The sequence below is a fragment of the Rattus norvegicus genome, chromosome 1 (assembly GCF_021556685.1).
Source record: "Rattus norvegicus strain SHRSP/BbbUtx chromosome 1, alternate assembly SHRSP_T2T, whole genome shotgun sequence".
Lineage (NCBI taxonomy): Eukaryota > Metazoa > Chordata > Mammalia > Rodentia > Muridae > Rattus > Rattus norvegicus.
The window spans coordinates 198,166,458-198,186,792 of NC_141534.1; the positions used below are offsets into that span (position 1 = coordinate 198,166,458).

General features: G+C 48.8%; 1 protein-coding gene and 2 long non-coding RNA genes across 45 annotated transcripts in view; 2 read left to right on the forward strand and 1 right to left on the reverse strand.

The window, feature by feature from the left end:
* Tacc2 (transforming, acidic coiled-coil containing protein 2) overlaps positions 1-20,335 on the forward strand; it is a 215,980-nt gene that overhangs the window by 110,558 nt on the left and 85,087 nt on the right. For 41 of the 43 annotated variants that reach the window (XM_087560258.1, XM_087560400.1, XM_087560322.1 and 38 more), the window contains 1 exon segment: positions 14,427-14,561. In XM_087560258.1, the coding sequence (XP_087416384.1) occupies positions 14,427-14,561 (135 nt within the window). 43 annotated transcript variants of the gene reach the window in all.
* LOC147996983 (uncharacterized) lies at positions 4,488-10,308 on the forward strand. The gene is made up of 2 exons (XR_015652621.1): positions 4,488-7,978; positions 10,165-10,308. It is a non-coding gene; the product is annotated as an uncharacterized LOC147996983 (long non-coding RNA).
* On the reverse strand, positions 15,631-20,290 carry LOC103691241 (uncharacterized). The gene is made up of 4 exons (XR_015652614.1): positions 20,075-20,290; positions 19,345-19,472; positions 17,596-17,741; positions 15,631-17,326 (listed from the first exon to the last, which is right to left on the reverse strand). It is a non-coding gene; the product is annotated as an uncharacterized LOC103691241 (long non-coding RNA).

The window sequence follows — 20,335 nt, forward strand, 5'->3', positions numbered from 1 at the left end:
TTATGTGCCTTGCTGTACACAGACATGCAAAGCTCAATCATGAGGCCGTAGTTTACTTTTCCTGTTTTCAGTTAACAACGGTAATATTTCCACCTAGATACGTAAAGGTCTACCACTATTAAACCGTGGTAAAGGAATTTTTGTGGCTGTGCCTTCTCTGGTAGACTGATCCCACTGTTGGGCATTTTGGCCACCTCTGGTTGCTTCTGCTGCTGTGACCACAATCTCCTTGCTCTCAGCCGTTATCATCTCTTAAAATAGCATCTTGGGAAGACCATGGTGTGTCAAAGGAAACAGAGTCTTCTATGACGTTTTGTGTGTGCTGCCAAAACTCCCAGGCTGTTTTTCTTCTCTAACTTCTTAATATTTAGAAAGTTGATCATGTCCATAATTTAGGAGTCTCCAAGTTGTAACCCACCAAAGCTCTCTAGCATCCTGGCCATTCCTCTCCCTCCAAGCTGGCTCCCTTTTTTCTCTTCCTCTATGACCTCTCTGACGCTTGTGTGTAGCCATGGGGCACTAGCATCTGCCCCAGAGGAATTGGAATGGCGGGTGGGACCCATAGAGAATAGTGACGCACGGATGTACATATGGACTGTTCGCTAGTATCTAGAATGTAGTTTCAGAGAATTCCCTGGACCCTCCCACTCTCACTCTTGCACATGCCAAGGGCCCTGATTGGTGGCTGAACATTCAGAAGCCTCAGATTAGTCCTTTGGCTGAAAGCCAAGTCCTTGTTTGTCCACCTGGTCTTGCGATCTGCCTCCTGTCCCTTTCTCCCCTCCTTTGTCCACGCTCCAATGACAGTGACCTTTTGCTGTTCTGCAGAACGTCCAGCTCCTTCCTAATCATGACTTTCCAATATAGCCATGGCTGTCTTCACTGTTGGCCGTTTACTGCTCTCTTACTCCTCCACCTGCCCAGCCTGGTGTGGTGATGGGGAAGGGCGGCTGCTGAGGTCAGGCTTGAGTTACTCCACCTGTCTGTTTCTAAGTGGCGATAAACCAAAACACAGCGGCATCCCAGAGGGGTTGCTTGACTCCTGTTTCTGACAGCATCTGTAAATGCTAACCTCCTCCTACCGGTTTCTGTCTTACTTGTTGGAAGCCAGGGATAGAGCTCCCTCACTTCCTGGACCAGCACTGTCTATGGCCCATCTGTATGAAGCACAGACATCACCTTCCTGCTACAGAAAGGGAGTGTGAGCCCTGCCCAGAGCCAGATGTTAAGACGAATTTACATCTTCTGGGAACTTTCTGAGTTACTTGAGGCCCCCCCCCCTACACCTTTTTTTTTAAATTTCTATAGCATCCCTGGAACCAATGATGTCATCCAGTCAGCTGCTCCCGAAGACCTGGGACACCCACCCTTAGCTGATTCTTCCCGCTATGGTGTTACTGTCAGCTCAGTCTCTACACATCTGACAGTCCAGAGGTACAGTAGAAACATGGCTGGGGCCGGCTGAGGCTCCATGGGTGTTTCTCCTCTTCCCTCATCCCGTACACCCACTCACTTCTCGAAGTGTCTGTACACCTGTTCTAAGCACAGCGGGTATGTGCCAGGGCTTAGCCTCTTGTGTCATTAGTTATACTCTGACAGGACCCTGGAAGCTCACCAGAGAGAGTGCACATGCTGTTTTGGGACATGGTGTAGGGAGCTAGGCACCTGCGGCTGCCTGGGACACCAGCTGAGCCAGCCTCTTGTTTTTTTATGTCTTTGGGTGCTGATCAGAGGATGGAGGAGTCAGCAGTGCCGGGAAGAGGAGCCAGGTTCCTCAGCTCCCAGGAACCAGCCCTCAGCCCCGCCTCCTGTCCTGCTGCCTCCTGCAATCCCTTTCTCCTTGCCCTTCATACCCCAGTTTTTTGCTACTTAGTCCTTGGCCTGGAATCTGCTTCATTTCTCTTTTGCCTGCAGCATTTGCATTTAGACCAGACTTGGTCTGTAGTGGCCTTGAGACTTGGTAAACACACACACATACACACACATGCTTACACACACACACACTTACACACTCACACACACTCACATGCAGATGCACACACACACACTCACATGCAGATGCACACACTCACACACACTCACTCATACACACACTCACATGCACATGCAAACACATACACACACACACGCACACAGGCACACATACTTACCTCTCTATATAAGTAATTACAAAGTGCACAGTCATATTAACACTCTGCAGTGGTTACATTTCTTGTTGCTTTGATGGATACCTGATAAAAGCAACTCACAGGACAAAGGGCTTACTTTGGCTCACAGTTTGAGGGTACAGTCCATTCTGGCAGGGAAGGTAGTAGAGCAATGGGACCATAAAACAGCTGGTTCTATGGGGGAAGCAGAAATAGAAGAATTCTGGGGGCTGGGGATTTAGCTCAGTGGTAGAGCGCTTACCTAGGAAGCGCAAGGCCCTGGGTTCGGTCCCCAGCTCCGAAAAAAAGAACCAAAAAAAAAAAAAAAAAAAAAAGAATTCTGGAGCTCTGCTTCTTTCTCTACTGGGGCAGGACCACCCACAGTTAGGGTGGCTCTTCCCCCTTCCAGACATGCCCAGAGACTGTCTCCTAGGTGGTTCTAGATCCTGTCATGTTGATGCTATTCGCTGTCATAGTCTCTGACTGTACATATTTTAATTTATATTAGGAGAGCAGTTGCGTTTTGCCAGATCTTGTATAGCACTGGGGAAAGCTAGGTAAGCAGGACTTGCATCCTGGAGCTTGTACGTGGGGTCTCTTCCTCTCAGGAGCTTTCCTCTAAACTCAGCTGCCGCCTCCCTCTGTGTCACTGCCCTTTCCAGAAGTCTCTAATCAGACTTCCCTGCATCAGAGCCCACTTGTCTTCATGACTCTTGCATGGAATGGAGCCAGGGGGATGTTGTGATGTGTCAACGACTGGAGGAGAGGACCAGGAAACCCACTGTCTACTTACCTGTGTCATACGTGTACTAACCCCTCCCTGGCTGCATCTCTCAGGGTACTGGTGATAGGCAGGTAGCTGGCCACGTAGGGGAAGCCCTTTCACTGGGGAATCTGCTTGGTGCAGGAACACCAGAAGGGGGAGAGAAACAGAACCAGAGATATCCCGGCAGGTGAGCATTGGCCTGGGATTTCAATGTTCTCCTGATGACGGGAGTCAGCTGAGGTCCTTAATTACATATACATTGAACTCGAGGTATATAGAAGGTACCCGTGAGGAGCATTGTCACCCTTCTCCCTGCCTCTCTGCTTTCCTATCTCAGTGATGCTCCAACTTGCTGACCCCCAGAGTTTTAGGAAGGTCCAGGATCTACTAGCTAGAGCCATGGGTACGAATACCAACCTGAGTGAAGCCAGGAAAGGAGTTTTATTTACTCTTTTGGTGTTTCTGTATTACAGTTGGGGCAAGGCAGATATGCAGACACCTTGGTCAGAAGATGAACAAAGTGCATGATTAGATGTCATACAGGGGAACTGAAGTGCATCAGGGGGTGTGATCTGTTCTTCTGAGGCCCCGTCTCTGTCCAAGGACAATCCTTTTAAACGGCTTGTCCCAGACCTCTTTTCGCCTAGGACACAGTAGGATGGCTGTGTGTGCCATTCTGAGTGGATCTATGGATCCCCTCAAAAGCCACGGACGATAGGGTAATGTTCCAACTGCATCTCACTAGAGTACAGACCAAGATTGCAGAAATGTTAACAGGCTCAGACCATACGTCAGCCATGTTGAAACAGGTGTGTTCTGCTGCACAGCCATGCTCCTAGCCCCATTCCTGGCAGATGTCACTTCCAATGTTGACTGTGAGTAACCATGGATGCAGGAAGGCGTGGGGGTAAGAATGGATGCTCTCGGTGCCGATGACTAGGCCAGCTTCCTGGTTTTATCTCTCAGAGGAAGGACAGCTGGAACCCGGGCAGGGAGCTGACAGGAGCCAAAGAGCAGGGAAACATTCAACTAAAGAGAAGCCAGCGGGAGCATGAACGTTGGTGCAGGAGGAGATCATGGCTAGGTTGGTGGGCAAGAGACAGTTACAATAGGAACATCCAGCCATTGGTTGGTTCCACTTTGGTCATCCAACATGATAAACTATTGTCATAAAATATAGTTGGGGTTGGGGATTTAGCTCAGTGGTAGAGCGCTTGCCTAGGAAGGGCAAGGCCCTGGGTTCGGTCCCCAGCTCCAAAAAAAAGAACAACAACAAAAAAATATATATAGTCAACTCATTATTTAGTCAGTGTTTGTGAATTTGACTCTCCTCTGGAGTCAAATTGTGATTGATAACTCCAGAGTCAATACTGATGGTTCCTTCTCAGTCCTGTCTTCAGAGCAATGAAACTGGGAGTCACCCAACATGGGTGTTTTCAGCAGTTCACGGTCCTCTCTCATGCTGTGAACATGTGACCTCTTTTTTTAAAAACTTATTTATTATGTACACAGAGTTCTGCCTGCAGGCCAGTAGAGGACATCAGATCCCATTACAGATGGTTGTGAGCCACCATGTAGTTGCTGGGAACTGAACTCTGGACCTCTGGAAGAGCAGTCAGCGTTCTTAACCTCTGAGCCATCTCTCCAGCCCGAACATGTGACTTTTTGTGGCATATTTGAAACCCTCTGTGCTCTTGTTGGTGATCTTGTTGTTTAGAGCAACCCCTATATGCAATGTTGAAGTACTCGGAGGCCTGAGTGGGCTCGGTGAAGAAAATATGGGCGTTCCTGGGGCTTTGTTCTGTCTGGCAGGAGTTAATGCTGCTGTATGAGAAGGGGGATAGTAGATCAGAGTGTGACCTAGGATGCTTTTAAATAGAAGTATACACACACACACACACACACACACACACACACACACACACACACACACACGGTTGTGTTTTGATAGAGTGACTCATCAGTGTCTGCCCAGAGGCTCTCAGGAAGAGAGCATCTCCCCTCATCCCCCCCCGGGATGGTTCAGTCTTGGTTATCTCATGTTTGTGGGCTTCGTAGAACACTGCTGTGAATGACAAGCAACCAATGGACTAACCTCTGCTCAGCTGTTGGAGTGGCTAAGAAGTGTGTCCTAGCGGGTGTGGTAGTAGCTTTAACCTCAAAAGTGACCCTCTGCCCCTCCTTGCTCCGGGAAGGACAGACAGAATGGAAGAAATGGTGTAGAGAGCTTAGTCTGTCTTCCTGCAGAAACAAGGCTTGCTGTTTGTCCAACTTGTTGTGCACCACTGTTCTCAGAGAGAAGTGAGCACATTTACTCTCCTGGTCAGGGTATCAGTGACAGAGCAAAGTGGAACGGCCCAAGTCCAGGTTGGTGAATCACTGAATTTACTGAGGTTACATCAGGGAATGGGTGAGGGGTTACAGGAGTAGAAATGACTCAGAGACAGCTGCATCAGCAAAGCAGCCCAGTCTGGGTGACACCTCACGAAAGCTAGAAACTTGGAGCATACTACAGTCTGCAGATGGGATGGGCTTACCCAACGCTCTTCTGGGCAGCTCAGCCTGTCTGGGCATCTTTCTGCTGTCCTTGCTGCATACAGATACTTGAGGAATCTGCTCAGTTTCAGGGACTTCTGAACCTTTTGAATTATCTATTTCCTGCAGGATGGGATGTTTCATCTAGGGCAGTGGTTCTCAACCCCCTAATGCTATGACCCTTCAATACGGCTCCTCATATTGTGTTGACCCCTAACTATAAAATTGTTTTGGTTGGTACCTCATAGCTGTGGTTTTATTACTGTTAGGTATCATAATGTAATATCTGATATGCAGGACACCTGACATGTGACCCCTGTGAAAGGGACATTTGATCCCTCAAAGGGGTCTTGACCCATGGGTTGAGAGCCAATGCTTTAGAACATCCTTGCTACAATGGTTTTATTTTTGAGGAGATGGCTGCACAACAATCTGAAATGAAAAACTCTTTAAAAAGTATTTCTCCTTTTCGAGACAAGATCTCACCATTGGAGCCCTGGAGGTCCATCAGGGCTGTCCTTAAATTCAGAGATCAAACCACCTCTGTCTCCTGAGCGCTAAGATTAAAGGAATGCACCACCACACTCAGCTTAAAAATGTTTTTTTAAAGATTTTTTATTAAAAAAATATATATGTATCTGTGCATATGCTGTGTGTATACAGGTGCCCTTAGACACCGAAAGAGAGATTTGGATTTCCTAGAGCTGGCATTACAGGAAGTTGTCAGCCACCTGGCAGGGATGCTGGGAACTGAACTCTCAAGTCCTCTGCCAGGGGGTCAAGCACTCTTAACTGCTGAGCCACCTGTCCAATTCAAGCTAAATTTTAAGTGTTTTTTTTTTTCTATTCTTTTTTTCGGAGCTGGGGATCGAACCCAGGGCCTTGTGCTTGCTAGGCAAGCGCTCTACCACTGAGCCAAATCCCCAACCCCATTTTAAGTGTTTTTAAAAAGATGTTGAAGGGTCCAGCAAGATGGCTCGGTGGATAAAAGTGTTTGGGCCCAATGGCCTTTCAATCCCCTATGACCTTCATGGTGGAGGACGAAAATTTGGCCCCTACAAGTTGTTCTCTGACCTCTATACTCACAACATGTATACATTGTGTACATGTGCTTGTGTGTGTGCGTGCACACACACACGTAATAAAACTTCTTAAGGAAAAGTAAAAAGGATTTTTAGAGAAAATGGAACCAGGTGCAGCGACTCATGCCTGAGATCCCAGCAGAGCAGGAGGTCAGCTACGTTGAAAGTTTAGGCCTGTATGAAGCAGTCTTAAAGATTTTAAAAAAGAGGGAGAGAAGAGACTAGCCCCTCCCCTGCCTGCTGATGCTCTGGGGTCAAAGGAGAATTTCTTGTGTGCTCTTCCCAGGAAGGGAGCTGTCCCACTCTCTAAGGGATTCCAAAGATGAAAAGAAAGCCACTTCTTCATGTCCTCTCTGTGGATGCCATACTTGTTCTCTTTGGTTTCAGTTCTGCTTTGACATGTCTGAGTGGGCCCAAGTTCTCTAGAACACTTTACAAATGACTAGATTGTCCACAGCCATTTGTATTCCTGTCTGTTCTGTATTTTTACCCAAAAAGGAAAAGAAAAGCCAGAATGGTTTTTCTAGAGAATCCTTTCAGTGCGGTCACTTGTGAGCAGTGGGGCAGGGTATTAAGGTCACGTCAGGAACCACTTGACTCCTGGCTCTTCTCGGTCTGGCATCCAAGCAGGTGGTCTCTCCTTGGATCCTGGGGGGTCTCCACCTGCTTCATGCCAGACTTTAGGGTGCAGCAGAGCAGCTGGTGAGAGTCCGACGGCTGTGCCACTCAAGTTTCTACTTAAGAATCTAGATGGTTCTAGTCCCCAGGGGTGTTCCCGCCGCTGTTCTGGGGTCCATGTGTAGTGCACACTAGGTAGAGGCAGTCTTGTCCTGGGCACAGGAACTCAGGACTACAGACTCCTGGGCCAGCAATTGGTTGCTGAAGCTACCCGTGACTTCTGTCAAAAGAGTCATGACCCTGGGGGAATTGTGCCACTGGTGGGCATCATGGCCTTGGTTTTGAGACTGTGGAAACCCAGGATTCCTGCTTCTGTTTTCCCTTTGTTCCCAAATCTTGCAGGGGTTTTGTTCTTATTGGTTTGCACAATAGAGCTCTTTGTCTTTGAGCAGATTCGAATGTCTCCCAAAAAGTTAGCTGAGTCTTTATGTAACAACCAGGGAGTCACAACAACTGGATCATAAAGTGGGTGAGTCGTTTTCTAATGTGGAAAGGAATTCTCCAGCCGGAAGGATAGAATTCCGTGAACAGCTCCTTGGCCTCCCAGGGCTGTGTGCTCTGTGCCTACTGCACTGAGTGAGGTTCCCTTGTTTATTTGGAACCTTTGTGTTACCAGCAGGTGACCACCAGATCATGAGGTCCGGTATTGGCAGTTCAAACACTGACAATCCTGAATGGCTCATACTGAAAAGCGGTGCTGTTCTCGTTTGGTATTTTGAGATTTGTGCGCTGTTTAATCTGTGCAGGTGCCTTTGGGTTTCATGCACCATGTCCTTGACGTCAAAGACCAGCCTTTTTCTGTATCTATTTTCTTTTAAGGATTTATTTATTCATGTATACCAGTGCTCTATCTGCCTGTACACCTGCAGATAGACCAGTAGAAGGAGGGCCTCAGATCCATTACAGATGGTCGTGAGCCGCCGTGTAGTTGCTGGGAATTGAACTCAGGACCTCTGGAAGAGCAATCGGTGCTCTTAACCGCTGAGCCATTTCTCCAACTCCCCTGTATCTATCTATTTGTATGTTCATCATGTATTCAGGGCATATAAGGAAACGTATGAACGGGAACCCCACTGAGCTGCTAGTGACATCAACCCCTCTCTTGTCATGTGGGGATGATGTTGTTGATGACTTTCTCCTAGTTACTTTTTTTTTTCCTGCCGAAGTCCTGCTCAGGCCAAGCATAAGGATACTGTCCTTAATTCTCGGGTGCAGACTTAGCTGTGGGCAGGGAGAGTAGGTAAAACCAAGGGAAGGAATTGACCCGCCATTCTCTTGCCCTCTCCCCACTCTCCGCTGTCCCGAAATCTGCTGATCAACATGATGGTGATGTTTTCGCACTCAACAGCCCGGGGACTGGTGCCCATGCGTGAGTAGGTCTCATTAGTGACCGGAAATATCTGGATATGTGGCCTTTCTTAGCACCTCTTGGGTTGGCCTTTGGACCTTTCCGGAGGTCGCAGCTCAGAACCATGCTCCCTGATCCTCACAGTTCACACCGCAGGCAGACTGTCCAGTGTTTGCCACAGCAGAAATTTTAGAGCACTTTTCTGCAGCTCGTTCCTCACTTTCCCTCTGAGCCGAGTCTGTGGCCCAGGGCCTGCCGTGTTACGTGAGTGATTGCGTGTGCACTTGGGGATTTGAGGATGAAAAACATCAAGAGCCTGTAAGGGAAGGCTGTGTGCTAAATGCGTTCCAGACGGTGCTGTGAAACGGGAGATAAGATGGCCATCTGGCCCAATAGGCCAGGATGTGTTCAGCTTGCACCTTGGGGGCCGTTATCATCCTCTTGTGACAGCCAGAGTCACTCTGGTCTTTGTCTTGGGACAGGGGCTTAATGTGGCAGCCCCAGCTGATGTCTGAAATGAAATTTGCTATCAGTTCAGTGGGAACTCTGCCAAGAAGGACTCGAAAGCCCGGAACGGAATCAAAGGATAGCTGTTGGGGAATGGCTCTTTTTGTAGCTGGACAGTCTGGCTGTGGGTCTGCATGCCAGCCACTCAGCTGAGTTCTCTGTTATGGGTGGGTTGACCCTGCTGCCCAGTCGCTAAAGGGACCGGTGGCTGCACAGGACCTTGGCAAAGTGCCAGTTCAGGAGAGCAAACTGACCTGCAGGTAGTGGTCCTAGATGGTCAGAGGTCCTGTCCAGCCAGGCTTAACACCGTCTTGATTGATGATAAATCCCGGCTGGCTGCTAAATTGTGGTGGTTTGTGTCTTCCCTATCTGTCAGTTCAATTCTTTAAAAAAGAAAACAAGTTTAAATTAGTTTTTTTTTCCCTTTATCTTCCAAAATTAGGAACACTGCATGAATTTGAGTTTGGCTTCCTTTTTACTGTCCTATGGTTTGGAAAACATGGACTAAACCCTTACGTGGGAAGAAAGGATCATGGATATTTTTAACCAGGGGGACTTTGCATGCCTTCTCTGTCTACCTTTACAGAGGACAGTGGGACTACTCTGAAGGCTACACGAGAAGGTGGACATGGAATCGAGTCCGTTTTGAAGGGCTCTGCCCTCCTTGTGCCAGATTTGGCAGACACACCAGGGGTACCCAGCGCAGGCTGGGAGCGGTCCTGGGCGGAAACTGTCGGCTATAAAGTGCTGCCTTCCTGAGAATAATGTCTTTAAGATGGTCATCACTGGTCACATGGGGCCAAGCAGAGACAGGAGCTGGCCAAGGCTGTTGAGCAGGAACTCCTACCGCCTTCCTGTGTCTGCTACAGCAGCCAGTGTTCTCTCAGGAAGCGGGAGGGAGCAGGGAGTGCACTTAAGGTCCATTTCAGATCTGGGCCCAGGGCAGGTTCTCTGGGTATGACTTAAGAACTCAGTCACAGTGCCGCACTGAGAAGGCCCTGTGACTGGCTGCTTCTCGAATTCCTGGCGCTTGTTAGAACATGGCCGGCTGGAGCTAGAGAGATGGCTCAGCGGTTAAGAGCACTGACTGCTCTTCCAGAGGTCCTGAGTTCAAATCCCAGCAACCACATGGTGGCTCACAACCATCTGTAATGGGATCTGGTGCCCTCTTCTGGTGCATCTCAAAACAGCTACACTCTACTCATATAAGTAAAAATTAATAAAAAAAATATTTAAAAAAAAAAAGAACATGGCCGGCTGTTTACCCTGCCCTTAGTTATATCCATTTTGCGTGTAGACTCCATGGCCTGCTCTGCCTTGTCACTTAGGTCTGGCATTCCCAGAACACAGAACACTTGTCCCACATTCAGTGGCCCAAGAGGTTGTGCTGCCAGGTGAGGGATGGAAGGGCCTGCTGCTTGTGGAATGTTCTTGAGTGTGCCCCACTTGTGATGGCAGAGACTCTTGCCTCCTCAGGGATCCTAGTCTAGCAGAAGAGTAGAGCACACTTCCAGCAAACTACCAGACGTTCAGGGGGCCTGGTAGCCACTATCTCCCTTTCAGGTGAGGACTCAAGGTCCCCTCCAGATGGAGGGCTGTATAAATAAGCCATGGTACTGCTTGGGGCACTCCAGGATTCATCTGCTGTGTGGAGCAGGGAGCTGTAGAGGTGGGCCTGTGTGTGGCTCCTGAGGAATTGAAGAGAGTTTCAGGTGAGGTTACATCCTGACCAGACTTGAGCTGGGCCTTTGGTGGCTGAGGGAACTTGAACCTAGGGGGACAAACCCTGAGGTATACACTCCTGGATACCCCAGGAGTTCTGCTCTAAGATGAGGAAGGCCTGGGCCACAGAGGTGGCTGGACAGAGAGGACTGAATCCGGAAGAAGGAGGTGACTCAGCGGAAGAGGTGATCAGGGGTCCTGAGCCTCTGAGAGCAGGAAAATCTCACAGTCCTGACTTCCGGTGTCAGTGTCCAGCCTGGGGGGAGGAAGGGGAGGGGAAGGGGGAAGATGAAGAAGAGGAAGAGGAGGAGGGGGAGGAGGAGGAGGATCAAGAGGATGATTGGGGGGAGGGGGAGGAACCAAAGAGGATATTGGAGAGAAGGGAGGGGCCAGGGGGTGTTATGGTACTCCTGTGTGGTATAGTGAGTCACTCAGCTTCCCTGCTGGGGCCTGACTATCTCAGTCATGGATGAGCCAAGAACTGGCTATGGTGGGAGGGAGGCTCCATTCTTAATTGGGCTGTTGAGTCATTTGTTTGGTGCCTTCTGCTAATGGGAACTGGTCAGGGCTGGAAGGGTGTGGCTATGGAGCAGAGGGGAAGAGAGGAGGGAGCTGCCCATGGTCCTTTGGGGACATGCTGGTGATAAGCAGGCTGCCCAGACTTCTAAACGGGGGATGTTGTCACTGGGTGACCCTGGAAAATTCTCCTTGGCATTTTTGGGGAGGAACAGTAAAGCTAAAGTCTAAGGGTATCCATGACAGCTGTGAGCTGTCAGGACCACAGTTCTGAGGCCGTCTTCCCTACCCTCTGGTAACTTCCTTCACAACCTAATGGCAAGAACCCTTACAGTAATACAATTGTTACTCAGTGTACCTTTAATTAAATTGAATCTTCCTGGGATTCGGAAAGTGAGGGAGCTCAGCCATTAGAGTCTCTCGAGAAAGCTGAAATTAGTCTAGCAATTTGCTTTTCCCCCCCTTTGCAACAGAGTCTCTCTGTGCAGTTCTGGCACTCAGTATGTAGACCAGGCTGACCTTGAACTCACAGACCCACCTGCCTCCTCCTGAGTGCTGGGATTAAAGGTGTGCCCATCAGCAGTTGGCTTTCCACTGATTGTAAGCATGGATTAAGGCTGTTCAGAATGACACTCTCTGAAGGAGGTTAAACAGCCCCCAGCAGTTTGCTTTGTTCGTTTGCAGCCACTCTTTTGTATTTTGTTTTGAGACAAGGATTTACTAAGCAGCCCAGGATGGCACAACCTCATGATGCCTCTGCCTTGGCTTCCCGAGTGCTGGGATTATAGGTGTGGACCCCCATGTCTGGCTTGTCTTTCAGTTTTTTTTTTTTTTTTTTTTTTACAAGGATTCTTTTTTTTTTTTTTTCTTTTTTTTTCTTTTTTTTTTTTTTTCGGAGCTGGGGACCGAACCCAGGGCCTTGCGCTCGCTAGGCAAGTGCTCTTCCGCTGAGCTAAATCCCCAACCCCGTCTTTCAGTTTTTATTCACTGTGGATTAGCTTCAGGGTCCTACAAGGATCATAACTTTATGGGCTCCACCCCCAACTTTGTGGGGCCCTTGAGGAACTGGTAACGGGGCTTTCAGTTCATACCGAGTTTGCTGCTGACACACTCTCTCAGCCCATGGACGTTACGGGCTCTCTTTTCATGGGGGATGATGATGCTTCGTGTTCATAGCCTGTCTGGATGCTGGATCACTGGGGAGCATAGCGCAGACGTGGGTGCTGTCAGTGAGGAAGCACAGCTCGTGGTTAGCAGGTAAAGGCACTTGCTATGAAGCCTGGCAGTCGGAGCTAGTTGTCCATTGATATCCACATGTGTGTGCTATGGCAAATGCATGTGTGTACACACAAGCACATGTATGCATGCACACATGCACATACATTTACACACCAGAACAAACAGACAAAAACCACCACAGCTCCCACATCAAAGCGAATAAGAATAAAATAAAAGTTTTTTTTTTAGGTTAACCCAAATTCTGTGTTTCAATGTAGATGTAGCCTCATGATGTTTCTATAGTAACAGACCAGAGAAAGTCATGAATCAAGACAATTTTCAAGTACATTGGTGGGAACATTAGGTAGGCAGGTACAGCAAAGTGGGGACATTTGTTACAGCCTCGGATGCTATGTTAGCTTCTGGGTTGGTGGAAGGAAGCTAGAGGCCTGCCTGTATATTCCAAAAGATTTACCTCAGTCTCTAGGATGTTGGATCACCACGTAGGTGGGTAGTAAATGTCTATTTATAAGCTAAGATAGCTCAAGAGAATTCAGTTCCAGACCTGAAATATTCTAACTCGTTAATTATCAAGTTCTGATCAGTCTTGTAGGTTCCTGGTTTTCACGGTCCATGTTCCTAGAGAAAGCTGGGGACAAGGGCAGCCACAGTAAGGCATGGAGGTGCTTCTATGACTCTGTTAGGAAGTGGGCTAGACACGAGAGGGTGAAGGATTGCTATTTTACCAAGGGAGGAGCTGCCTGCCCGGGAGTTAGGCCTGCTATGGGAACAAAAGAGGCTGGGCAGAGCCATGAAGGGAGGGAAGGGCAAAGCTGGGGTTGATTCTGTGGAGCCTGCTAAATCGCCACAGGGCCTTAAGTAGGCGTGAGACTCCCTTTCCAGGGCTTAGGGTTTGGACAACTAGTGCAGTGGCTGCTGTCTTCCAGGGCCAGGCTTGATGTGGAGGCAGAGCCTGAAAGGCCGGCTCTAAGCGTAGCATGGTGACTCGGGAACCAGTGTTCTATGGCTGTTTTCCCCTAAAGAAGGAGTCCTGCACCACACACACCACAAAACCTCAAACTCCAGCTGCCCCTGCAGCCTGGGTCTCAGGCCTTGCTTCTGAGTCATCAAACTCCAAACTGGCTGTTGAGAGGCTGTCAGCCGACCAGCTCCAGGCTGACAGCAGTGTGGCTGGTTGCAGGGGCTGGGAGTCACTTGCTTTGAAAACCAGTTCCCAAGCTGTAGATGCCTTGCTTTTTGCCAAAGCTGATAGTTAAGAACCTCTTAGGCTTCATGCTTGTGCCTTTTGGCTTTGGACCTGTGTTTCCAGGTGCATCCTGGGAGGCCCCTGCACACTGGCAGGTCCCCTGGCTGACCAGGAGGGGGCAGACGTCTACCACATGAAGGGTGCTTGTCTGCATAACCCTGGGTCCTAGTCAGAGCTGTCACCTAGACCCCTCCCCCACCCCATACGGGTCCCTGAGTGACCCAATGGCTCTTGCCATTTGAAATTTGGGGGCGAGTTGTGGAGAGTTTACAGAATTTTGTTTTAATTTTCAACTCAGAATTTCATTGCATGCCCCAAACTGCTAGAATACTTTTCCATAAAAATCTTCAAGCAAACCTCAGATAAGAAAATACCCAGGGTTTGCAACACTTGAGCAGTTAATGAATCCCCACACTTTATTTTATTTTATTTTTGCAGTCGAATGAGGGAGGAAATGGAACTAGAGGCTGTGACCTCCACCATGTCTAAGTCGGTGAGAGCCCAAGGAGAGCAGTGTGCTATGTCTTTAAATAGTCCACTCCACAAATGTGGGTGGTTTGGGTGGGGTGAGAAAGGACGGATGAATGTGCCATTAAGGAGCCGAATTCCATTTGGAATAATTCTCCTATTGTGCCCCCAGCACCTCCCCATCTGCTGCCCATGCAAGTCTTGCTCCTGTGGCCTCAGAACATGCAGCCTTGGCTTCCGCCGCAGCTGGTCCTGGAGTAGAAACCCCCACTGCCTCCTGCCAACACCTGGCCAAGAACATAAACAGGTAATCTGCAAGCATTTCTCCTGTAGCAGCTGCCCAGGAGAGAGCAAGTCTGGGTGGTCTCTCTCTCTCTGTCTCTGTCTCTCTGTCTCTCTCTCTCTCTGTGTGTGTGTCTCTGTCTCTCTCTCTGTGTCCTAGGGTGAGCTGGGTTTAGGATGGCGCCAGCAAGGCACTGACACCATGTCTGTAATCACTTGGCTTGTAGCTTGGCTTCCTGAAGCAATGAGTTCTTCCGTAGCAGGGGCACAGTATGTAAGGCAAGGACTCCCGAGAGGCAGAACTGATAGACTGTGAGTGTGAATGTTCCTTCTGTAGGTTTCCACTTACAGGAGACTGCGGGGAAGGCAAAACTACAAGGAATGGAAAGTATTACGGTGGCCAGGGTGGGAGCTAGAAGATCTTAACTGTAACATCACAGCCTGTCCTGCATCTCGACTGTAGTCGTGGTTGTGAGACTCTGTCAAGCTGATCCAAGGGTGACCTGCTCTCTGATGCAGCCAATCCCAGGGACGCAGAGCTTGCTTCCTGCTTCCTGGATCTAGTAAATGTGAGCTACCCACTTGTCCCGTGTCTGAGGCTCCCAAGGCTCTCACACAAATTGCGCTGTGTTTTGCCTTGGAGTGATTATTTCCTGGATTCTCCATTCCAGCACTTTTTACGTCTTATTCGCTTATGCACCTGAGAGCCAGCATCATGGACTTGAGTTACTCTGGTTAGGCACCATGCCAGGGACAGGACACAAGCTTAGAAGATACATGCTGCCTGGCCCTGTGGAGCCTTGAGGTCTCTGGAGAGAGAATGATGCCCTTCTGAGACATGATGGCTCAGTAGGATTAATTCTGTGTGGGCTGAGGACACTGGGGAGGGAATAGATATTACCTGGGGAGTATCTTTCTACATGTGTCTGGACCCTGAGGGTGGAGAAGGCACGCATGGTGAGAGAGCAGAGCTGAAGGGTCTTTAAAGTGTAGAGGCTTGGAGCCTGCAGCCTGTGAGGGGAGTAGACTGTGATGCCGCAGGCAGGGTCAGGTGGTCACCACCACAGGCCATAAGAACTGGGGTCTTTATCTTTGCTTCCTTTGGTAATGTTTTTATTAATAGTTTTTTAAAGTACAGTTTTGATTTACAGAAAAATATACAAGATAAAAAATAATATTCTGTTTATCTAACCCACAGTGCCCTCTGCTGATTTTCTATTAGTATTGTTTATGCTAATATGACACTGTTACTGACCCCCTATTGACCTGTTCTTGTTACCTGACGTCTCCATTACTTGGAGTCCTGTAGTTGGTCTCTAATGCCCTTTCTTGTCCCAGGTGACACTCAGGACACAATTGATTTTAGTTTGCCTACATGCTCCTCGGTCGTGGCAGTTTTCAGGCCTGTCTTATTTGGTGATCTTGATAGTTGATAGTTCGAACAGTTCAGGTCAAAGTACCACTCAACTGGAACTTGGCTGATGTCTTTCTTATGGTTAGACTGCGGCCATGATTTTGGATGAAGATGATGGATTTAAAGTGTATCTTTTCTTTTTTTAAACTAAGGTTCTGGAGATGGTTGAATAGTTAAGAGCACTGGCTATTTCTGTAGAGGCCCCCAGTTCAGTTCCCAGCACCCACATACTGGCTCACAACTGCCTGCAACTCCAGTTCTAAGGCATCCACCGCCCTCTGCTGGCCTCTGTTGGCATTGCAGACACATGCTTCAGGTATGTGCAGGCAAAACATTCACAAACACAAAATAAAAATGAATAAACCTTTTTCTTTTAAATATAAAGCACATGCCATGGTGTTTATTTGGAGGGCCAGAGGACAGCTTTTTGATGCTGGCTTTCACTTTGCACCTTTACATGGGTTCCAGGGTTAAAGTTAGGGGGCCAGGCTAATATGGTAGGCATATTTGCCTGGTGAGCCAACTCTTGGGCCTAAAGGTATCATTTTTATAAAATGGAGGGTCCCAGTGTCAGCTGATGGATGTTGGTGTTGATTTGGCTGGATGGCTGCTCTCGGCCATCCTATAGCTACTGAGAGGGTGTCATTGTGTGCTGCCCCACTGCAGGGCAGGCAGCCATTCTCCCTTCTGCTAGGGGGAGGCCTACATAAGTTATTTATGATCCTTTTGCATGGGAGGCTAGTCTCTCTCCCCCATTTACTAATGTATTCAATCACTTATTTATGTCAGTGTGGACTCGTGGGCATTTATTTTATACTTTGGGCTCTAATCCAAGGCTGCTAGATTTTGTTTCACACAGCTTTAGTTAGCCCTGGGCTGTCTTGCCTGTCTTTTAAGTGTGCCCAGAAGCCCCTGGGCAGAACAGTGATGTGATCAGATTTGCATTTTTAAAAGGCCTTGGTAGCTTCCTGTCAGGGCATTGGGTGATCGAGGATTGATGGCTGATGTGCCCTGAGGCTCCATAACCAGGCCCAGCTGTATACGTGGGCCTGTGGGCCTGTTGGGCTCCCGTTGCCTGTGTAAGTGTGCCCTCCATCTCTTCTGTCTTCCTGTTAGTCTGAAGGCCAGTGCCTGGATGCAGGCGGCCATGTAAATCACATCTTTCTCCATCTGATGAGTCCTTGGTTCACAATACACCAATTAGCACTTCATCTCATTGAAATGGAAGGTTTGATTCACCAGCCTGGCCAGAGTCTGAGGTTCTGTTTCCATTTTCCATAGAGATCCTTCGGTCAGGGCCAGCTGCCGCCTATGTTTTCATGAGGCACCGACAGCCACAGGCCCCACGGCTGTGGCTTTGTTCTCCCTGCTAGGGGCTTGGGAAGGGGAAAGCCAGCAGTGAGACCTGGTGTCCTGGGAAAGGCACATCTCATTAGCTCTACGGATGCTCAGTTATTGCAAGCCTGCTGGGCACCTTCTGCAGCCCCCCCCGCTTCTGGAGGCTGCTGTGGACATGCTGTTATAACTCCACACTCCAGGCTAAACAGCTTGCTTCCCCACTCCCTTGTACCCACTGGTGGTCGTTTGGCCACATGCTTGTGGAGAACAGATGTGTCTCGAAGAGAGAGGAAAGGAACCCACTTACAGAGGACTTAGCATTCTGCTGAGCAAACCCTCCTGAAGCCACAAGCTTCTCTGGGAGAGAGATGGTGACTGCTATGTCCTGCTTCTGGCCATAGTACTGTCTCCTCCAGCATGGGCCTCTTGATGCCTTTCCCTGTCCTTCCAATGCTGTTGGGAGAGATATGAGAAGTTAGGGATGCAAGGTGAAAGCCCTCCTTTGTGCCAGTGTAGCCTGAGCCAGCATTGCAGACCTTGGGCCAGAAACTTGGAATCTTGGTACATAAGGCCGAACCGACTATCACCCCTGACCTCCAAGCTGACCTCTCACTGTCCTTTCTGGGGACATCCATTTCTTAAGAGTCAGTGGCTTTGGGAACCTGGCTTAGGACTACCTACCTGAACAGGCCCAGAGAAAGCAGTGTGGAGAGGCAGCTCACTCTTCTCAGGGATAAAGCTGGTTCCTCAGTGTCAATGCAGGGGCCCCAGAGAGCAATGCACTATGAGAAATGCTGCCCTGAACCACAGCCTGTGAGATTGCCAAGCTTTCTGATAAACTGTTCCCATGTGGTCCAAATAGCTTCCATCCCTCTACCAAAGCTTGCCAAAACTCAGGAGCTTCCCCTGGGTAAGAGGAGAACAGGGCTTTGCTTCTCTCCTAAGCAGAGCCTGGAGCTCTGTGGGAAGCACTGTGCTCTGCTTCATACTTGGCCCCCTTGCGAGCTCCCCACCCCAGTAATTCATTTTGTGGGCAGAGTCTTGATTAGGTTTTCTCTTGGTTGTTATCGTAATGAAATACACAAGGCAGGGTAACTTTATAAATTAATCTATGTAGTTAACCGGTTTGGAGGCTGAACGTCCAAACAGGGAGGCACGGGTGTGGAAAGCATGTCTTCAGTTCCTTTGGCAGTTTCACCACAGAGCATTACATGCAAGAGTCTGTCTAGTCTCTGTCCGAGACTTAATTACTGGGCTCTCTACATTAATATCTGAACCTAAGTACACCCCAACGTTACCACCTCTAAATCAGTTTCCACTTTTTTCCCCACCCTTAACCGTGGCTTTGAGGATGACACTCCTGCGTGGGTTTGTGGGGACCAATCAGAGTATACGCAAACAATATCGGACCTGCATAATCTTCTGATATCAGGGGAAAGGCTGGATTATGGGGGATGAGAGTCTCTGTGGGCTAGACCCTGCACCCACCAGACTGGGGACTACTCCAGTGTTTCATAAGCCAGGTTCCAGCCATTGCTCTGTATTGAGATCCTCTGTCCCATGGCATCCTAGGCAGGAGCATACAACATCTCCCTCCCGTGAGGAAACACAGGCTCTTGCTTCATCTCCTGTACACGAGCGGGAGCTGCTAGGCACGGAGGTTTTGCTCTGTGCGTCTGCTTTCACTAAGTAGGCTAATCTCAGTGGCTTCACTGCAGGCTCGGGGGCCAAGGGAGGTTTGCTTCCCTCTCTAGAAGGGGCAGAGCCCAGAGCAGCTCTGTCTCCCTGGGTAGAAACAGTTGGGGAGAGAGTGGCCTCAGGATCCCTCCCTGGCCACTGTTCCCTTCTTCTGGAAGGGGATGGGAAGTGGGATGGGAGCACAGCACCCCCTGGCACTGATGGAGAAAAGCTGCTGACCTTCCACCCTGTGCCCCTCTGGGCTGGATTCTGAGGTTCTAGAGTAGCCCGGAAAGGAGTCATCCACCTACCCATCTATCCAACCATCTACCCACACATCCATCTGTTCATCCACTCATCCACCCACAGATAAACATACCCGGGGATTTAGCAGCCATATCCTGCTTGAATCTGATCTGCACTCTAGTGTCAAACTTAGAGGTCACAACTTGTGCCTCAAGCCAGGTCCAGCTGCCTGTCCTCAGCAAGCCCAGTAAAAAAGTCAAACTAAAAGTAGAAAGCAAAAATAAATTAATAATAATAATAATAATAATAATAATAATAATAATAATAATGGATAGTTACTCAACTTAGCCACGTGGGGAAGAGATGTGATCCAGTGAGCATCTCTTTCTACCTCACCCCAAGTCTGTCTTTGGGATCCTGAAGTGAGATTACAGTTTAAATACAGGCCCTAGGACACAGCAAATGAGCAGTCCCAGTCAAGGTCCTGCCCACACGTACCAATCACTGTCTGGGCTTCAGTGTCATCCCGTCTGGTGTCTGACAAATCTACAGAACCATGTAAAATGCGTCTCTCAGAAACAAGTTCCCTTTTGCATGAAATTTAAAAACAAAACAAAACAAAACAAACAAACAAACAAAAAAAACAACCAACCACGCTAATGCCTGGTGAACAGGCAGAGACCACGTTCTTTCCTTTTAGCCAGGGCCTGTCTTACCCACGCTGGCTGTCTCTCCGGATCTCTGAAATCACTCTTCTCCCGTCTCACTAAATTCTCATGGATGGCCATTGCCATGCATGCCCTGAGCTTCCAAATTCCCATGGCTGGCTGGGATGCACCCTTACACACCACACTCTGCCTTACCCTTCTCTGGAACCCAGTTGAGTCAGCGTGTGAAGGAAAACACCACACAATCTTGTTTTAGAATCAACAGGTTAACACAATCACTGGGCGCAGAATCTAGCATCCTAATTTTATAAACTATTCTGTATTAGAAATCCTCTGGTGGTTCCACCACTCGGAGTAACAGCCTTTGGCTTCCTACATTCTATCTGCCCCCTTGCTCTTGCTCTCCAAAAGGAAGTTTTTTCTCCTGCCTTCCCTCTTCCTCTTCCTGACCTGGAA